At 43.7% G+C, this 19805-nt stretch overlaps 1 protein-coding gene across 1 annotated transcript in view; it reads right to left on the bottom strand.

The window, feature by feature from the left end:
- The window catches only part of LOC142583352 (protein qui-1-like), a 523212-nt gene that overhangs the window by 83462 nt on the left and 419945 nt on the right, over nucleotides 1-19805 (bottom strand). The window contains exons 13-16 of the mRNA XM_075693781.1: nucleotides 5266-5441; nucleotides 3732-3831; nucleotides 2698-2813; nucleotides 626-743 (exon numbers count right to left, since the gene is read on the bottom strand). Coding sequence (XP_075549896.1) covers nucleotides 626-743; nucleotides 2698-2813; nucleotides 3732-3831; nucleotides 5266-5441 — 510 coding nt within the window. The remainder of the gene's footprint in view (nucleotides 1-625; nucleotides 744-2697; nucleotides 2814-3731; nucleotides 3832-5265; nucleotides 5442-19805) is intronic.

The following is a 19805-nucleotide window of genomic DNA, read 5'->3' as shown; positions in this document are numbered from 1 at the left end:
ACGACGCGTGGCACCACCTATAAAACATAACCGCCGCAGGTCTCTGGGCCCGTATTCACAAAAATCTCTTACGCTAGAACTGTTCGTAAGAGCCAATCCCAGCCAATCCTGATGCCGAACCATTAACGAAGGCGGCCGGCCAATGACAAAAGATCGCTTTCGAAACGAAAAGCTTGGCGAATTCGGCCCATGATTCTTTTTTGCGGTGTGAATTTAAAGTATCTGGACATACGTTACTCAAGACGAAAAAAAAAAAAACCACTATATTCGCTCTATGGATTGAGATTACATTCGAAGCTGTCTTGACAGTGCTTTGGGTAAACATGCACTGAGCCTTAGCACTGACACTCCTTAACCTGATAGTCGTACGGACGAATTCAGCTGCCGCCCGTGGTCGGAATTTGACGGCGCATATTACAACACACAAGTGTCGCGTCGCGGAAACTAGAAATTACTGTTCTGCCGCACTCTAACATCAGAGGTCCATTATGATCAGTCTCTAAATACTTTTCTAAAAAGTTAAACGGTGCAACTTAAGTCAAAAGATACGCTCGTGCCCCTGCGTTGCCCTGAAAATGAAATCTTGGTATTGGAAACAACAGCACAATATACGAAATAAACCTACCAGCGTATGTTCGCAGCCAGTTTAAAATTTCGGTGGCTAGCTGCTGCGGGTCTTGGCTCAACACGTCGACGGACTGCTTGGTCATATTGTACAGAAGCTCGATTTCCCAGTCCAGGAGCTGTTGGAAGAGCGGGACGTAAAACATAATTATTATAACTATTTTTCCGGTTATTTCATTCATTCATTTTTATTTGCTTTGTGGAGCAAAAAATATACACACAAAATGTTCATACACAGAGCCAATGATTAGATGGGGGGGGGGAGGTTAACTACAACATTTGTCTTCAAAGAACATGTAAGTATGCAGTGGAATTAAGCATAAAACATAGGGCCACATTAAGTGCAATATTTTTTACAGCGGTTAAAACAAATTGCCGGAACACGGAGAACGCATTTTGCACATTTGGTTCGATAAATACACGTCGTTGGAAAGGGGATTTATCTCTCGTGCGAACGCTCTCTTATTCCCCTTTACACGTCTCGTTCGTGAGGATGTATATACGACCCGCCTTGAAGCATTAAAAAGCTTTGTCCTGAATACGAGCGCTGGAGTTTAGCCAACGTAATCACTAGGCGAATGCCGCAAATAACGTTGTTAGCGTTCGCTTGAACATTACGACCATGTTGAGAAGCAGTACGAATAAATGGGAGGCCAGAGTGTGTTACAGAGGACAGAGACGCAAGTTGAAGGGCGAGAGGCTGCATATCGTAGGTAAGATTTTTATCTTCACTTCCTTTCTAGCATATCTTCCACACATAACCGCAATTATCACCGACAATGTTGGACACGTGGTAAATATCCGCAGACTGCGCTGTCAGCGTGACGCATTTGGTGTAATGATATCAGCAGCAGCGCTCTGATTCTTCCCAGTAATGTGTAACTGGTTGGCTATGTAAATGGGGGCATTGTGTACAAACACCGTGCACGGACACCCGATTAGGGGTATGCTGCTTTGGAAAGGAGAACGCCGCATGCAAAGTCTCTTTGAAAACCTGCGAGGGCAGACACACCTGAAACAAATTTTTGAGAGCGGGGAAAAAAAAACAACGTTTGCCTATGCACAAAGGGTTGCGGCGGAAAATTTCACGGAGTGGGCACTTTTGCCTAAACGTTACACCGCTGAGAAAATTCGAGTGCCGGGCCAGGGAATTCCTGTACCAACATATACTAAACGGGCCCACCGGTGACAGTGGGTTTCCAACCTATGACTTTTCGCAGCCGGGGTGGGCACTCAATCAAGAGGGCACGGCTGCAATATGGCGCTGGCAAATGGAATAGTAACGAGTAAACCAGCGAGCGAAGCCCCGTGGTACGCCAATAAAACTATATATCACTGTAAAAATCGTTACACCCTTAAGGGTGTTTGCTCGTCTCACGCGTGACACCCCTACCGTTAGAGCTTCACAAAAATTTACATAGAGAACGACAACGGAGCTCTAAGTAGACGTACGAAGACAAAAAAAAATGTGAATGAAAACTACGTAATCATTCTGACAGCCTTGGGCGCACAGAAGTATCAGATAGGAGAATTTCACAGGGATAGATATGAGACTTTATTTGATGCACTTTTTATGTCGCCTGTCACAGCTGTCATAATTTTTACTTCCAACAAAAAGTAGGCAAACCAAGTGCCATCATTGGTTACCTCCAACAATTTGACCGCACCCCATAACGTGAGGGTGGTAGCCATGCGACAACAGGAACACTCTTTATACTCTAATAAAGGTGTAAAATGTTTAGAGCGTAGGTGTATCCGCTCACTTGATCATTGGGCGACGTACAAATGCAAAAGCATGCTTTGCTTTAGGCAGTGAACTTATTGCCATCCACGGGTATTTTTCACCCACCCAAGGATATATATATATATATATATATATATATATATATATATATATATATATATATATATATATATATATATATATATATATATATATATATATATATATATATATGCATGCTTTCCGAGCGTTGTAAATGTTCACGCTTCGAGTCCACGCGGCAGGTCCTGGTCCCGCATATGTATAATATGGAATAGAGAGAAAAAAAGAGTAGCAAAGTGCATACGTACTTGTGCGCGAACGATTTCCAAGACACTTTTCACGTAGCTGATGGAAGCTCCTCGAATGGCGGAAAGTAGAAATTCAAAATTACATACTGCATCTTGATTGAGCCGCTTAGAATCCCCTGTAAAAAATAAGAGGAACAAGTGATATAATATATAGATATTTTAGAAAAAATGTAACGCAGCACGAAAGAATAACGGTGCTTGTTGCCATAGTAGCGGGACTTGAATACTCCAAGCTTGGTTGGAAATACGCGTGATGGTAGGCAACAAGTTTGTCTTACCGTTAGGTGCGGCTATTCAGTCACGCAAAAAAAAAAAAAGAAAAAAAAAGGCTCACCGTTCCCAGACATTCCTTCTGCTCGATAAAGTATACTAGATGTTGGATTGCGCAACATGTTGACGGTACAAACAGAAGAGAAACACAGACAACGGAACTCAGTGAAGGCGCGATCCCACTGCAGAACGACTGCACTGTTCGTTGTCTCTTAATGCCCCAAACTTTACTGATCTTTCTGTATTTGTGTAGACCCCAATGCGAAGTCTACTAATTCAGTCTAACGTGTTCATTAACGCTGATGTGCAGTTTGAGAGGTGAACACGATGTGGCGTGGGCCGCGCAGCATGATGGCCAGTCCGGCCAGTCCTGGTTAACGGCCTCGTGAAGTTGTGCCACTCTGTTCCAATGCTCGGTGCCAATAATCCGCACGTTAAATTTAGATGACGCGCTGACATGCCCCTGGCACGACATAGCGCTCCGTTGTGTGTGCTTCTGTTTTGTGTGTCCCGTCAAAATGTTGCGCAATCCAACATCTAGTATTCTATTTCCTACACGCCTAGCCTTCAACCTTAGCTTGCTCGATAAACATTTTACTTTCGACTTCATTTGCCGAAAGCTCATTAGACCCTACTTCAACATTTACATTTCGAGAATGTACTTCGCGCACGTGCCGGGGTGTTAGTATGATTAATCATCAACAATAATAAAAAAAGAACATCTGAATGATCTCGTCAGAACTCTTCAGAAAAGGTTACCTTACCACTATGAAAAAGGTGCTGCCAAAGCTCGTCTACTTCTCGGAGAAGATCGGACCAGTCCTCTTTCCTCTTTGATTTGCTTGAATCATCAAATGCCGGTCCCTATGAGAAAGAGGGGAGATCTGCACATCATACATTGTTCAGATGGAGTGGCGTTGCAACGGTTAATAAGTGGTAGAAAGCAGTATTAGTATAGGACCCAGAAGGAAACCCGTAATCAACTTCATTTCCCTCAACAAGTCATACTACAGTGACCCACCCAACAGAGAAAGGAGGAAATCTTAGATGCCTTGTTTCGGCGGTATTTTTCTATTTGCGATTGACAATATCCGATGAGCCACCGTAGACCACATCGAGCATTTTAAGAATTCATAGCTGGATGAGTCGCTTTCTAGCTGCGATATCTTTCTCACATGGTCATATTAGTGTGCACTCCATTGCCGTAAGGATTTATCGAGGCTTTTCGCTGACATTCTAGGATACTGAAAAAGAAAATACAGCAACGTAACACTAGATTCATAGCGACATATTCAATAAAATACTTCGGAACTGGTTAATGCTCGAGGGCCGTCGGATATGCTACGAGGAGCTGCGAAAGCTGCTTTGCATGTGATTCGATCATGTATAAAAGGCGCATTCCACATAAACTTCCACTTAATGCGTCCCATTATGCTCCACGACCTGAATCACACTATAATGAAAAAAAAAGAAAAAGGGAAGAGGGGAGGAATAAGAATGGTAAATTAACGAGCACTGAACGACATGAGAGTGATAAAAAAACCACTGCCGACGTTAATGCCGGGGAGGTCACTAGAGATAATTGGCAAACGGTGCACTAAGTAGGATTAAAGGTACAATGAAAGCGCGAATAAATTTGGCGGAAGTCTTAAGAAACTTTGTGAAAAGTGAGGCGATGCTACAGTGATAGGCTTTGTTAAGTATATAGTGCAAACATTATCTAGTGCATGGTGCTCCTACGGAGGAGCACAGTGCGTTTTGCAAGACTGACGTTTCTACAGACGTCTAAACTTCAATTTTTTTTTTCGGAGAGTAGGCAGCTCTAATGTACGGCTAAATATATATGAATTAGCGGGCACAATATGTGGAAATATCATGCATCTCTTCTTCAGTAAGGCTATTTTCGTCCCAACGGGCAGTTTGCGAGAGGCATGACAAGGCTTCGGTATTATGTAACAACGTGAGAAACGACAGGGGACAGTGCTATCGAATGCCCGACTACCACAGATCACAATGTAGTAATTGTGGCCGCCACTGATGAAAGTTTATCGATGGGAACTTTCTGAAAGAAAAATTAAAGGTGGGCTTTCGTGCAACTATTTTTTTTCCGTACAGACGAAGCTCAAAATTGCAGCTTCTAAAGACCAAGGTTACGTACAACACGCCCCCCCCCCCCCCCCCCCCCCCACCGACATCGCACGTCGCATTCGCGTCTCTTCCACCACGAGGTTGGTTGCCGCGCGGGCTTCTCCGAGCTGGAGCGGTGTGGCGATGAGCGCATGGCGCCCAAGTACGCACCTTCTCCTCCTTCTGCATGAGGAAGCCGAGGTGAAAGGCGTTGGCGAGTTCAGCGTGGCTAGCGATTGCCTCAGCGCGGTCGGACAGGTATCGCTGGCGGACGCAGGTGCCGATGCAGCGGTGGCTCCACTGCAGGTATGACCGGCAGTCCACGTACGACTCCTTCAGCAGCACGCCTGCACATACACGGCCATGTCGGGGGCATGTCAGCGCGTCATCTCATATTAACGTGTGGATTATTGGCGCTGGGCATTGGAATAGAGTGACACAACGTCGCGAGTCCGGTAACCAGGCCTGGCCGGGCCAGACGTCATTCCGCGCGGCCTGCGCCGCATAGTGTTCACCTCTCAGACTGCACAGCAGCGTTAATAAAAACGCACGAACACACGCACATACATACATACATGCATACATACATACATACATACATACACGCACACATACGTACGTATGTACATACATACATACATACATACATACATACATACATACATACATACATACATACATACATACATACATACATACATACATACATACATACATACATACATACATACGTACGTACGTACGTACATACATACATACTCGCGCGCGCACTCGCAGGCATATTTAGTTCACTTATTGAGAACTTCCAGTCCCACTATTTACCATACATCCTGCGTTTAGTGACTTTGTAACCTCCCGACGTCTCTTCTGTGTCCGGATGTGCGCAAGCTTCTCACTGAATATGAAAGGCACAGCCGGCAGGTTTGTTTGAACGGAACAGTAGAGCTCTATAAAGGAAGATGGGGAAGAAAAAAACAAACAGCATAGAAACGCCCTACTGGACGAATCTTGCCAGCACCTCTGAGACAGCGCAAGGACTGGGCGCTTTGAGGCATGACGTCAAGCAGCTAGGTCGATAGCTCATACATTTTAATATGGGATTGCAAAGCATGGGTTCAATCTTTCTTTTTCTTCTGCGAAATCCAGCTTTCTGTGGTAGACTCAGCCTACTTTTACGAGAAAAAGATTGAGAGTGCGCAAGCCTTGTGACATCTAGGAAGTTGGCATAGTGGTTTGTGTCGGTATAGTTGCATTGGTACGGTTTGAATTTATATAGTTGGTTGCTTCCAAGGGCTGCATCCATGAAAATGCAGCCGCTGCGGGCCGGAGTCGAAGCCACGACCTCGTGCTCGGCCGCAAAACGCCACTGAGTCACCGTGGCGGGTACGAAAGGACGGGTAAAGGAAGAAGAAAGCGAAGAGGAAGCAAGTCGGCGATAGGCTGTCCAGATCCCGCTTAACACATTTAGGTCGTGCGGTAAGGTTAAAGGGCCCTCACCAGGCACCGTCGGTAATATTGGTTATACAATACGAGCTGCAAAGGGCCGTCCAGGGAGCTTTCTGCGGCAAGAATATTAAAACAGGATACATAGTGTGTTTTATTTCGAACACCTAAAAGAAAAAAAAGACCCTAGAAAATTCACTCGAATTACGTCGCTGCTGATTACTTATTTGCCCAGGCGGACACCCTTTGCATGAAAAAAAGACGCTTCATTCACTAATTAAACTAATTGCACTAATTAACACCTGAGCTAGAAACTTCACGGCCTATGCTTATATTAGACAGCTGAAGGGAATTGTCATGTAAGTACAGTTACAGGGTTCTACATTTCGAAATGACCATGTAGGCCGAAGTAACTAGCGTCAAATCATTCGTTAAGTTTACCCGATGCTGCACGCGGCCCCCGAAGTGCGGCTCTGTGTGATATTTATTTATTTATTTATTTATACTGTCGATCTCATCAGGCACCATAACAGGAAGGGCATTAACATAGTTATCTTACAATGTAACGACAATAATTAGCACAATATTAAGACTACACACACTACATAGACAATTAGCAAAGGCAAACAATGTAGTAGGCAGAAAAATAACATACCATATTGTAGTAATGTTGCGAAAAGCAAGAGGTAATCAAAAAGGTCGACAATTTAGAAAGGTGAACAAAATGGTATTCATTAATTACGCAATAATACATGGCAGTAAATTTAAGAGCAACAAGGGGTAATGAGATAGTCTGTCAAATAGCAATGGTGGTAAGTAATAATTACCACAGAAAAGGAGGTAAACAATTTGCATAAATAAATAATGGTACTCAGTAATAGAAAATAATAGAAGTTATAAAAGTTAGGTAAGCACAAGAGGTAGCAATCCAGAAGATACGTTTCAGGCGTCGTTAAATAGCATGATCTTGAATTACATAGCGCGAAGTGTATAGACAGAGACTAGAAGCGACAGGACGAGCGCTCATCCTGTCTGCTTCTAGTCTCTGTCTGTGTCACTTCGCGCTACAATTCAAGATCACGTTACCGTACCAACTCGCCCAACTTTCTATCCTTTTGCGTCGTTAAATAAATTGGGATTATGTACAAGATACAATGAAATAAGACAAAATGGCACAGAAATAAATGGTGACATAGGTACGTCATAATTGTGAAGCATGCAATGCATTTTCGGCTAATGTTAAAAAAAAACAGATAGGTCGGGCTGTTTGTAATACTAGCGTCCAGCTTACTCCATTCACGCTTCATTAAAGGGACAAACGAATGTTTATGACTTTTCTTATGAAATGGGTGTTCGTTTAATGATAGTGAGTGTTTATGTCGGGTGAGTCATGTTTGTCCTATAGATAAGTATTTGGAACTGTCTATTGTTAATTCATTATGAATACATAATGTCTAATCGCGCAAGCTTGGCTCGGTTTTGGTAAGCTCAGTATACCGGTCTGTTTTAGCAATTCTGTGGGTGAGTCTGTTAACCTATATCTATTGTAAATATATCTTAGTGCCTTCCTTTGAATTGCTTCTAGTTTGTTAATGAGTTATTTCGTGAAAGGGAACCAAACAGCGTTAGCATATTCTAATACAGATCTGACAAATGTGTTATATGCTAGTAGTTTTGTTTTGGAGGTGCTAGACTGCATGAGAAATCTGTTTAAAAAAAATAACCTTTTTTTAGTGCGGTCGAGGTAACGTTGTTAACATGGCGCTCCCATCTGAAGTCGTGTGTTAATGTTAAGCCAAGGTACTTGTACTCCTTCACTTTGTTAAGTGTCGCGTTATTTATACTGTAGGTAAATTATGATCTGACCTTTTTTCTCATAATTGAAAAAGTAGCAGATTTTTTAATGCTTAAAGTCATTTGCCATTTGTTAAACCATTTGTATACAAGTGACAAAACGTCGTTCAAAGCTACATGGTAATTATAAGAATTGATTATCTGACACAGAACACAATCGTCAGCAAAAAGTCTAACATTGACTGGAATATTAGAAGGCAGATCATTAATGTATATGAGAAATAAAACTGGAGCCAGACCACTTCCTTGTGGAATTCCGGATCCTACGCTAGATTTAATGGAATATTGCTGGTTAACTTCTACAAATTGGGTGCGGTTAGTAAGGTAGTCTTTGATCCACTTGGGAATAACGCCTTTTCCCAAGGTAAGTTCGAGTTTATAAATTAATATGTGTTACGCGATCGAATGCTTTTGAAAAATCTACAAAGATTAGATCGATTAGTTTCTGTAGATCAATGCGTAACGATACATCGTGGACAAGCTCAATCAGTTGTGTGACCGTGGAACCTCCTTGGCGAAAACAATGCTGACAATCTGTTAGCCTTTCTTCCTGTTCAAGGTGTTTGGTTATGTGCTTTAAGATAATGTGTTCGAGTAGTTTACAGTCTGTGCATGTTAGATTGGCCCGTAGTTAGCGGGTTCTGTTTTGCTTCCCAATTTATGAATTCGTTTCACTTTAGCTGTTTTTCAATCCTTAGGGAGGGTGCCTGAGGACATTGATTTGTTAAAAATTATTAATCGGTACTTGGCCATCCACTCAGCGTATCTGCGAATGAATGCATTTGGTATACATCAGGTCCTGGTGATTTCTTTGGGTCTAAGTAGTAGGTTAAGTATGCCTGTTTCGGTTAGTGTAAGTGGCTCTAGTGGCTTATTTCTAGAGAAGCCTCTGGTGGTAGTGTGTCGTTGTCCTCTGTGAAAACGGAGCAGAAATAGTCGTTAAGCGAGTTAGCAGAGTTTCTATTATGTTCATTTGAGGCTGCGTTGTCGTTACGATTTTTTTTTGTTAATGTAGCTTCAAAACTTCGTGGGAGCAGTTTTCAAAAAGTATGTCAGTTTATTAGCAAAGTAGAACTGTTTAGCTGTCCTAATTTTTTATTTCATACATTGGATAGCTGCGCTGAGATTGTCATGCGTCAATTTTAATGGGTTAGCTTTCAGCAATTTTCTCATACGGTTTACTTTACGTTTCACATGTATACTAATGTTGTGGGCTTCTCCTCCGTACTCTTGGGACAAAGGAACGACAACACAGTAGTGCAAACAATCACAAGGGCATTTATTGCACCTTTCATAGATCAATGCCTGCTAGCCGAGCTGCTATCCACAAAACATGCCGATGGGCGCGCGACAAATCTAGAAGTCCGACTTACCGCGACCTGATAGCGAGCGAATATGTTCGCCCCATGCTGGATCCCAACGCCTGGTCGTTCGCGCGTACTGTCACGCGAACGGTGTCCAAGGCGGCCACGCGAGACGGTCTCGCAGAAGCATGGGTCGGCGCACGCGCAGCACGGCACGTCCGTCCCGCTTGCTTCCCGAACCCAAAGAGAGAGCGCCTTGTCTCTCGGCGCCCGAGTAACCCCGCCGCGGCGCGACACTCGCGCCATCTCTCGCACCGCGCTTGTACCACTCCGACCGCCGCGGGCGCCAAGCCACGCGAGCCGTGCGGGAAAACAGCATATCAGGGGATGCGTGAGAGTCGCGCATCCCCACAATGTATACATCAGTATACATTAGTAAACGTCACGCGTTATCCATGGATTACGGCTGCTTAGTTTCTTTTTTTTAGATGGTACGCATTTGGTTACACAGTGAGATATAATGACGTTAAACGCGAGCCACAATGTATCGATGTCCATATTGCTGTTATGTGAAAGTTGGAAAAGCGAGTCGTATTCATTAATTAGGTAATCAAGTAGTGTCGTTAGCTTTACCATAGTCGAGGTAAGCGACGATATGTAATCACACGAGCTTGTGCTTGCGATAGGAAGCTATAATTTGCAACTGCACTAGCTCACGTTATCTTCTCTGAAGCCTCTCGTGTGGGATGCGCTAAAGCTGCACCACTAGTGCAAGCTGTGTTCTCCTTACCGTTCTCCTTCATCGTCCGTTAACAATTTCTGTACCAACCTCGATCATATTTTACATACTGTATCACTAGAAAATAAAAGTGGGTGATATAAACATAAATTTACTCGATGAAACATCATCCATCTGTACTAAATAAACGAGTTTATTGCATAGCTACGGATATGATTGCTTAATTAACGTTCCCACTCGCGAAGTCTCTAATGGTACAGGCACACTTATTGATCACGCTCTTTCTAGCCTGCTTCATTCACCAGAGGCAAAAGTTTTGAACATCGACATCACTGATCATTACTCCCTGCTCTTATGCTTCAATTCCAACGTACGACCTTGCCCGCCTTCACATACTAAGGATGTTCTGGACAAAGTCGGCTTCATAACTGCTGTTGCTAATACAAATTGGTCTGAAATTAAATCACTAAACGACCCACAGAAAGCCTTTTCCACATTTTTTTCACGTAATATATCATACTTACGACAGTTCACCTTCAAAAAGAAATGCAAAAAAACTGTAGCATTTTCTCACAATCCATGGATTTCGCAGCAGTTATTAACAGCATTGCGCAAGCGGGATAACTTATATAGGGAAACCAAAACGCAACCGTTGAACATGAACTTACGTGCCCAATATAAAAACTTCTGTAAGACTCTTACCTGTAAACTAAAATGAGATAACGATTGTATTTCGAGCAAAAAACTTTACAGGCGGGTAATAACACTAAAGAAATGGGAAATCGTCAACTCCTTCTTAAACAGCAACTCACTACTAAACCAAGTATCCAGAATTTTATATGATGGAGTAGCGCTCAATTCCCCTGCCGATATAGCTGAGGCTTTTAGTAGTTTTTTCTTTCTTAACAATTTACCTTCTCCTACACAGATCCTCAGCCTGAACCATCTACCTCCATTCATTCTTTTTATTTCCTACAACGCCAGAAGAAATAACTGCTGTTATAATTAATCTAAAAGTAACAAGCGCTGGAATTTATGATGTCCACCCTGCTAACATTAAATTATTTGTGCACTTAATTTCAGATATACTTTCATTTATTGTTAATTTAATATTCAAGACTGGTTTATTTCCTTCTGAACTTAAGCGTGGCAGAATCATCCCACAGAGCTGGCACTCATTCATCTTACTGACCAACTAAAGAAAAGTTTATCGACGAAGGATTTCTCGCTGTCTCAGTTTTTATCGATCTAGCGCAAGCATTTGATCGCATAAATCATAATATTGTTACGTCCAAGCGCGTAAAAGGGATATTCTCTAAGCTCGAAACAATTATCATTTGCGGTACTGTTCTTTCGCTACTAAAAAGATACTTATATAACAGAGTTCAAGCTGTTTTTGTCTCCAGTGCTTATTCTCGACAGCGAACCACTAACATAGGTGTGCCCCAGGGCTATACCCTGGGGCCACTTCTGTTTTTGGTTTGTATTAATGATTTACCTAACCGTCGTTCTTCCACAAAATGCGTTCTGTACGCAGATGACACCACTATATTCACCTTTCATAAATATATCTCGTCTCTCGTTAATAAATTAAATGCTGACTTAGAAAATATCCTAGGGTGGTGTAATGTTAACAAGTTATCTATTAATGCAACCAAGACTAAATTTGTTGTATTCGCTTCACATCAGCGAAACACACCATCCATTCCACCCATCACTTTTGGTCCTCACCGCCTTCCTCCAAGTTCGTGTTTATCATTTCTTCGTATTCTACTTGATTGTACTTTGAAATATCACAATCATATTGCTCACGTAAAAAAGAAAATAGCTTATGGTATACGTATCCTAATCAAAACACGCCCTTACTTCGCACGTACCACCTTACTCTCACTTTACCACTCTTTTGTCCACTCTCACATTACTTATGGCATGGTATGTTCGGGTAATACCTATAATACTCATACTGCATCTCTCCAGACAGTTTAGAACCGAGCCATAAGAATAATTACTTGCAGTCCACGCTTTTCTAATGCCACTTCCCTACTACACGAGAATAACATCCTTACCATTTCTGGACTCCCTAAATACAACCTAAGTATTTTTTTCTATAAATTTGTGAATTATGAGCTACCATCGATCCCCTTTTCCCCATGTAACCTGGAGATCCGTAGTACCACCAGATTTGCGTTGAATAAAAATTTTCTTTTACCAAGAATGCGCACTAACTATGGTAAGCAGACTATAATTCACTTCCATGTCAGTATGGAACACTCTTCCTTTCATAATGAAAAACGGAAGATCGTTACCACAATTTAAAATAGAACTAAAATGAATTTATTATTGACAGATTAACGACAAGGCTTACTGTATTCGGTCTTTGTTCGCCTTTCTTCTTCCTCTCTTTCTTTTCTTTTGTTGTTGTAAATAAACTGTTGGTATTTTGTTCCCGCACAATTTTTCCTGCTACCATGAGATATGCTAAACCTTGTTATTATTTGTAATCAATTCTGTATTTAGTTCTGTAACCGTTTTTTTCTTGTTGCTTGTATACTTCCTTATTATATGCTACTGTTGCTTTGAGATGTTAACTATAATAACTGTTCTCGTGCAGGAGGTCCCGATACAGTCTTTGACTATGCAACCTCTTTCTGCATACTATATACTTGTAATGTGGCCTAACTTCTAATAATAAATTCTGATTTTGAAGGCTGTAGTCAACAGCGGAACTTGTGATCACCTAGCGTTTACGTGGCTTGCCTAGGTTGTTTGTAGGTTTTGCGAGGTTATGCTAGGTTGTGCTAAGTTGTTGACTCGACGGGCTTGACGCTGGAAGTTTTCGAGCAGTCGCAGGCCGGGATCGCTTTCTCGGCGACGTCGAGCGTTCAGGCGCCGACTCTCGCGTTCCCTGGACTGAAACTCGGGGTCCTCGACTCGGCGTCGTCTCTTCTCAGCCGGAGCTTCGGAGCGTTGTTCCGGATCAGCTCGGCGGCGACGCATCGCTTCTTGCTTGGCACTACAGCCCTCTTCCTGGTGTGCCGCTTCTTCTTCGGGCGTCCGGACTTTCTTCGGTCTTCCCATGGCAGCAGTACGTACGCACGGAGTACAGGAGGCAAGAGGTGTGTCGCCGCGCCGGCTGTTCCGAGATTTTACTCGCCTGTTACGTCACGACTCCGCCCTACGCGCGTGGGGTGCGAGGAGGTTACGTGGCTCGGTGCTCTCGCAGGTGGTTGCTAGGCAACACGAGGCGGCGCACAGCTGGGCTGAGCCAGGGTCCCTCGCTGAGCTTTCTGGTAACACTCCACGGCGGAACTAAAAGCTTACACAGCTCCGCTGTTAAAAAGACTAAGATGGGAAAAGACGCACACGTACTCATGCACAGAAATCTTGAGGCAGCCGCCGTCATTAGCAGAGTGCATGCTAGGTGGCGCTACAATACCTCGCCGCAGCAAAAGCAGGGGCGACGGTGTTAGAATACCTATTTCTAACACCGCGGCAGAGGCTTCACTAGAGTGTACTAGAATACGTTTGAGTGGGACGAACGGCGGGGGCGGCGCATGCTTTGCAGTGAGGCGCGCGAAGACGGAAAATAATGTGGTTGCGCTGAGATCGAAGTGTATTGGGCCGCATCAAGGTCGCGCCGTTGAAAACTGCTGGTGATACTTCTCGGAAGAGTCATTCGTACTACTTCGCGCGCTGGTATATGAGCTCAGACCGCTCAAACGGTGTTTCTAATTGGATATGACACATATTTATGACTTAGGAACTGATTCGTTTTTTTCTCTTTATTCATTATATATATTTTAATGCCGCTCGGTGATTGCGCGTGCATTGCACCTGCAGTGTCGGCTTTTATTCCAGTTTGTTATTGTACAGTTCCCCTTGGAGAACTAACTTTTTTCTTGTCTTTCAAGCAACATGTATCTCTCGAGTATATTTTTGCGCATATCGTTTTGCATTAGTAGGTCTTGGGAAACGCAAAAGCATGCAAACTTTATCCTTGCCGCTTCAAACAAATAAAAAAATATCTGTCCCATCCGGCACCCTGTACTCAGATTTACGGGAAGTATTCTTACAGAAAAAGAAACGAAAAACTTCAGTGAAACATTTCATTCATGTTTCCGTCTTCCTCGTGTAGCAGAATGCCGAGTAATTTGTACGGGTTCTTTTATTGCGGTCGGACCTCGGGCACCGAAAAAAGTTTTACATAGCCATTATACAGGGTGTCCCAGCTAACTTTACCCAGAGTTTAAAAACATGCAATATGCTAAAAAACAAAAAAAAAAATATTCCGCGCGACTGGCCGCTCAAGGCACTTTGCGTGTATTCGCGGGCTTCTTTCACGCTCGGAAAAACACTTTGTGTAGCACGTATTGAGGAACAGAAAGCTGTATCGGGAGTTTTTCGTGTCGCTCTACAATTCTCTCATTGGCACTTTTCATCTAATTGAAATATTTGAGAAGTTGATTAATTTATGAAGACTAATGATATAATTGGGCGGAATGAAGAAATAGCCTGAGTATCTCCAAGCTACGGCAAACAACATTACTTTTGTTCTGTCCAGCTACGTGGCATTCGCATATTTTGAAACTCTGGCTAAAGTTAGCTGGGACGCCCTGTATATGCTCATATTTGGCCTGTAAGCCATGTGAAATTTTTTGTCCAACACTTTCCAGACAAATCTTCGTGCTCTACAGGCTATATATACAAGCTCGGGCTCTTAGGGTTTGTCTTGGTTTGCCAAAATGCACATCGACAGTGGCGACTATTGCAATCGCCCAGGACCAACCCATACAAACACACATTGCGGTGGAAGGGTTGAGAGTGCACATTAGGCACTTTGCCCGTGCCCGTTCCCATCATCTGGCAACACTACCGTCAGAAAGGCCGCAGGCACCATTTTGTGCTACGATTTCTGATTATTACACCCACCTTCCATCAGGCTTCACCCCCGCAACTAAGCCATCGATTCCTCCATGGTGTTTGGCTCGACCCGCAGTGCACCTCACCGTACCAGGAATCAGGAAAAAATCTGAGCTGTCATCACCGGCTCTTAGACAACTAACTCTGCTCCTTTTGCACGAGAGGTACGCCGAACACGTACATATTTATACTGATGGATCGGCAACTCCCCCAGTGTTCCTCTGGAGCCGTGGTTTTCCCAGCGAAAGCCACCACCATCAGTTTCAAGACGTGTCACCCAACGACACCGACGGCTGCGGAACTTGCAGCTCTTCGCGCTGTACTTCGTCTTGTCCGCCAAGAACAACCTCGAAGATTGTCAATATTCAGTGACTCGAAGGCAGCACTACAGTCTTTCCTGTCAGCCGTGCGGCGTGGGCCACACGAACAACTGGTATGATATTAGAGAACTAATCCATACCTTGACTAAGAAAGGACACCACGTGACATTTCAGTGGCTTCCAAGTCACTGCGGTGTCATAGGGAACGAACACGCCGATAACGCTGCTCGGTCGGCTCTTCAAGGCGACGAAGAGGAGCCGATACCGTTATCAAGGACAGATGCCGCTAGAAAACTTCGAATGCTCACCCGTGACATCACGTTCTCCTTGTGGAACGCAGGAAGTTTTCAAAGCAACTGGCTGCCCAATCTATACTCCTCTCTACGCCTTTGCATTCCAGCTAGCCTCTGCCGTCACGAAGGTACCCTGCTTTATTGAATATGGCTAGGGGTGGTCTTCACTAAGTCCTTTGAATTCCGAATCGGATGGGCCGACGACGCCTCTTGTGATGACTGTGGTAGCGAGGAGACTCTTCAACACCTTCTCTGTGACTGTCCTCGCTACAATTTGCAGAGACGATTGCTCGAAATCGCGATAGGGCGATTCAACCAAAGACCTATAATAGAGGAACTTATTTTAGAATGCCGAAATCACTAACCATCGCAGCGGAGGGCGACGAGGGCACTGTTGCACTATTTAAGGGCAACAGAATTGGACAAGTGGGTGTAGCCTGAACAGATGTTTATAGTGCTGCAAGTGCTACTGTGCTGTGTGGGGACGGTATACAGTGACAGTATTTGACTATGATTGTGTGTCTATACTCCTTTTTTTTTCTTTATCTCTACTTTGCTATCATTTTACCTCCCCCTCCCCTCTCTCTCCAGCGTAGGGTAGCAAACCGGATCTACCCATCTGGTTAACCTCCCTGCCTTTCCCCTTTCTTTCGTCTGTCTCTTTTGTCCAGTCCATGCTTAAGAACAAAACAAACGAAGAAAAAAGAAAGCGGCGCAGTAGCCTAATTAGTGGCTATGTAGTGGATATGGCGTTGCGCTGCTAAAATTGAGCTCACGGGTTCAAACCAGGTCGCGGAATTCGACGGGAACGAAATGAAAAAAAAAAAAACACTCGTGTACTTATGTGTAGGTTCGCGTTAAAGAACCCCAGATGGTGAGAACTGAACAGCGTGCCCCATAATAATATCGCCCGACTTAAAACGCCAGAATTTGTTTAATAAACAAAATTTTCAAAATGAGGTAGCTGCGTTCTTCGGCTTTCTTCTAGGGGTGTAAATTAAAGAAATTATTCTAGAATCTGATTTCCAAGAAAGAAACAGGTTACGCTTATGTTATATATTTCATGCCTGAACGTAATGCCGTTCCCAACTTTACGTCCGCTCAAATAAGCAGCTTCTGTATTATAAACGACTGCTTTCAGTTATCCGGTGCACTATCATGAGGACAATAACGAAGCAATTAAAGCAGCGGCATTCTTCACAAACAGGTAGATATACTTGTAGATCTGCGGTGTTCGTTGAAGCAAAGTGTGGTACCATATTGGGCCTCCAGTTTTAATGAGTTGCAGACATGGTGAGACTTTAAAAAAAAAAAAAAACGTTTTGTTTGCCTGAATCAAGTTAGCAGATTTACAGGCTGCCCCAAAACGGGGCGTTTACATTGAATGACAGTTGGGAACTTGTTCAGGAGAACCGAGCCGTCGGTGCATACATGCGCGTGATCGCTGTCTCTTTCATGCACGGGAAGCTTGGTAAGTTGTTTGAGAGCTGGCAACGGTAAGCCTGCTTTCTTCTGGATACCAGATATTGTCAGGTGGGCTTGGAGTTGAACGAGACACCAAAGAGGCGTCGAAGGGTTCGCTGCCAGTGTGAAGCCAGATGGTATAACGACTCACTCAGTTTTGCAAAACGAGGTGCGTGGTCTCTTAGTGGGTAGAGAAGCTAAATGGCGACGAGGTGTCCCGGCACGATGGCTCATGCGTTCCCTGAATTCTTCAACTGTAATGTACATCGTGATGAGGTAAACTCGAGCGATCGCGACAGTTTCCGCCGTGAAGGCGCATCGAGAAAGGTCTATGACAAATACGAAGAGCCTGAGCCTGAATGCCTTGGATCATACGGAAGCTTGTTTTGTTTGCATTAGTCAGCGCGAGCACGCGACATTGTAAAAAGCTTAGAAAAAGCGCTCTATATAAGGTGTCCCACGTAACTTAATATTAAATTAAATTACGGGCTTTTACGTGCCAAAACCACTTTTTGATTATGAGGCACGCCGTAGCGGAGGACTCGGGAAATTTCGACCACCTGGGGTTCTTTAACATGCACCTAAATCTAAGTACACGGGTGTTTTCGCATTTCACCCTCATGGAAATCTGGCCGGGATTCGATCCCGCGACCTCGTGCTCCCACGTAACTTGAGCCAAACGTTAAAGATACGCAAATGCCACGTAGCTGGACAGAGCCAAGGCAATACTGTTTGCCGTCGCTTGGAGACACTCAGATTTTTTTTTTGCATTCCGCCTAATTACAAAATCAGCCTTAATTAATTAATCATCATCTCAAACTTATAATTATATGAAAGTGTCAATGCGAAAATTGTAGAGCAACATCAATAACTGCCAATACAGCTTTCTGTTGCTCAACACGTGCTACATAAAAGTGTTTTTCGAAGCATGAAATTAGGTCTAATTATGTAATTAGAGGAAATGTAAAAAAAAAATAATCTGAGTATCTACAAGCGACGGCAAATAATATTATCTTGGTTTTGTCGAGAAACATGGCGTTTACATATGTTTAAAGTTTGGCTCAAGTTACGTGGGCACCCGGTATAACTGCCGCATAGTACTCATAGGCATTCCACATCACTTTCCGGTAAATTAATCGAAAAGATGACAGGTATACCTGTCAATCTCTTCTTCCTGTACGACACGTGAGGACTCCACGAAAGGTCTCTATCAATAATGAGACCTAAAGTCTGTGTGTCGTCCTATACTGTAAAGTTTGCCTATTGATTGATATGCTGTAATATGCCATAGGCTTACGCGTAAACGCCACAAGGGCGCATTTCTCAGATGAGACTTTGAGGCCTTAATTGCGGAGATTATTGTCCGAATTGCAGCCTTCTGAAATCTTGCATGCACCTGAAGGCGTGTTGCACCGCACGCCCATATGCAGATATGATCCACATATTCATAGCAAGACAGGTAGCCTATGCTTACAATACGCACAGCTGCACGAGGCAGAAGCTAAAACCTTTCAAGGTGAGTTGACTTCGTTTCTAGCACCACTGCCTCACAAACCCTCCTGTAGTGAACGAAAGCGTTGAAATGAAATCAAGACACAAGAGCTACCTCAAAGCCCCTGTGTCTGATAGAGGTGAGTGTAAACGGGTTATACTTGGACACTTATATCGCGTGGAAGCAGCGAATTGGTACGCTTTAACATTACAGACTAAAAATGTTGCAATCTACTGAAGCTACGGACTAAAAGCCGTCTATGTAAGACAGCAGGCCTGCTCCTTTAAGACGGCAAGATTCTCTTTTCCCTCTTTCCGTCTTTTCTAACTTACCAGAAGCACCAAGTTTGTGGTGTCATTGGGCAGAGCCCGAAGCCTTCCGTTTATGGCCCCGGCAGTGACTTGGGTCCCTTTAAGCCCCGAAAGTGCGCTTAAGACCGTAACGCAAAACAATAAGGAATCGACATCTAAATCGAGCCAGAAAGTTGCTTCCAAACGTGGTGCCTCACGTTATACAAACTTAGTGCGCCGATTTTCCTGTTTCTTCGTCCGGCTGCACGTTCGTTTGGAGGCGCACCAAAAGGTGTTGAAGGTTGGAGACGATACGGCGGCAAAACAAGGGGGAAAAGTAAAGAGCCACATGTTATCCTTCTCTGTTCCCGTTGCGCGCAGGTTATAAACGCATCTTCGTTCAATGTTTATGTTTTTAAAAAGAGATGAACCGATATCCGCCCTCGGCACTCGTATAGCAGCTTTGCGCAAAATCTTCCGGCAGCTCACCGGGCACATTATGATAAGGAGGCAACGTATCGATATAAAAAGTACGCAGAAGAAAGAGCGGGATAAAAATAAATAAAAGAAGCGGAGTTTCCCACCACAGCCT

Source organism: Dermacentor variabilis, chromosome 1, assembly GCF_050947875.1.
Source record: "Dermacentor variabilis isolate Ectoservices chromosome 1, ASM5094787v1, whole genome shotgun sequence".
NCBI classification, from domain to species: domain Eukaryota; kingdom Metazoa; phylum Arthropoda; class Arachnida; order Ixodida; family Ixodidae; genus Dermacentor; species Dermacentor variabilis.
Note: the sequence above shows the minus strand (reverse complement) of the source record. Positions and strands in the feature narration are given on the sequence as shown.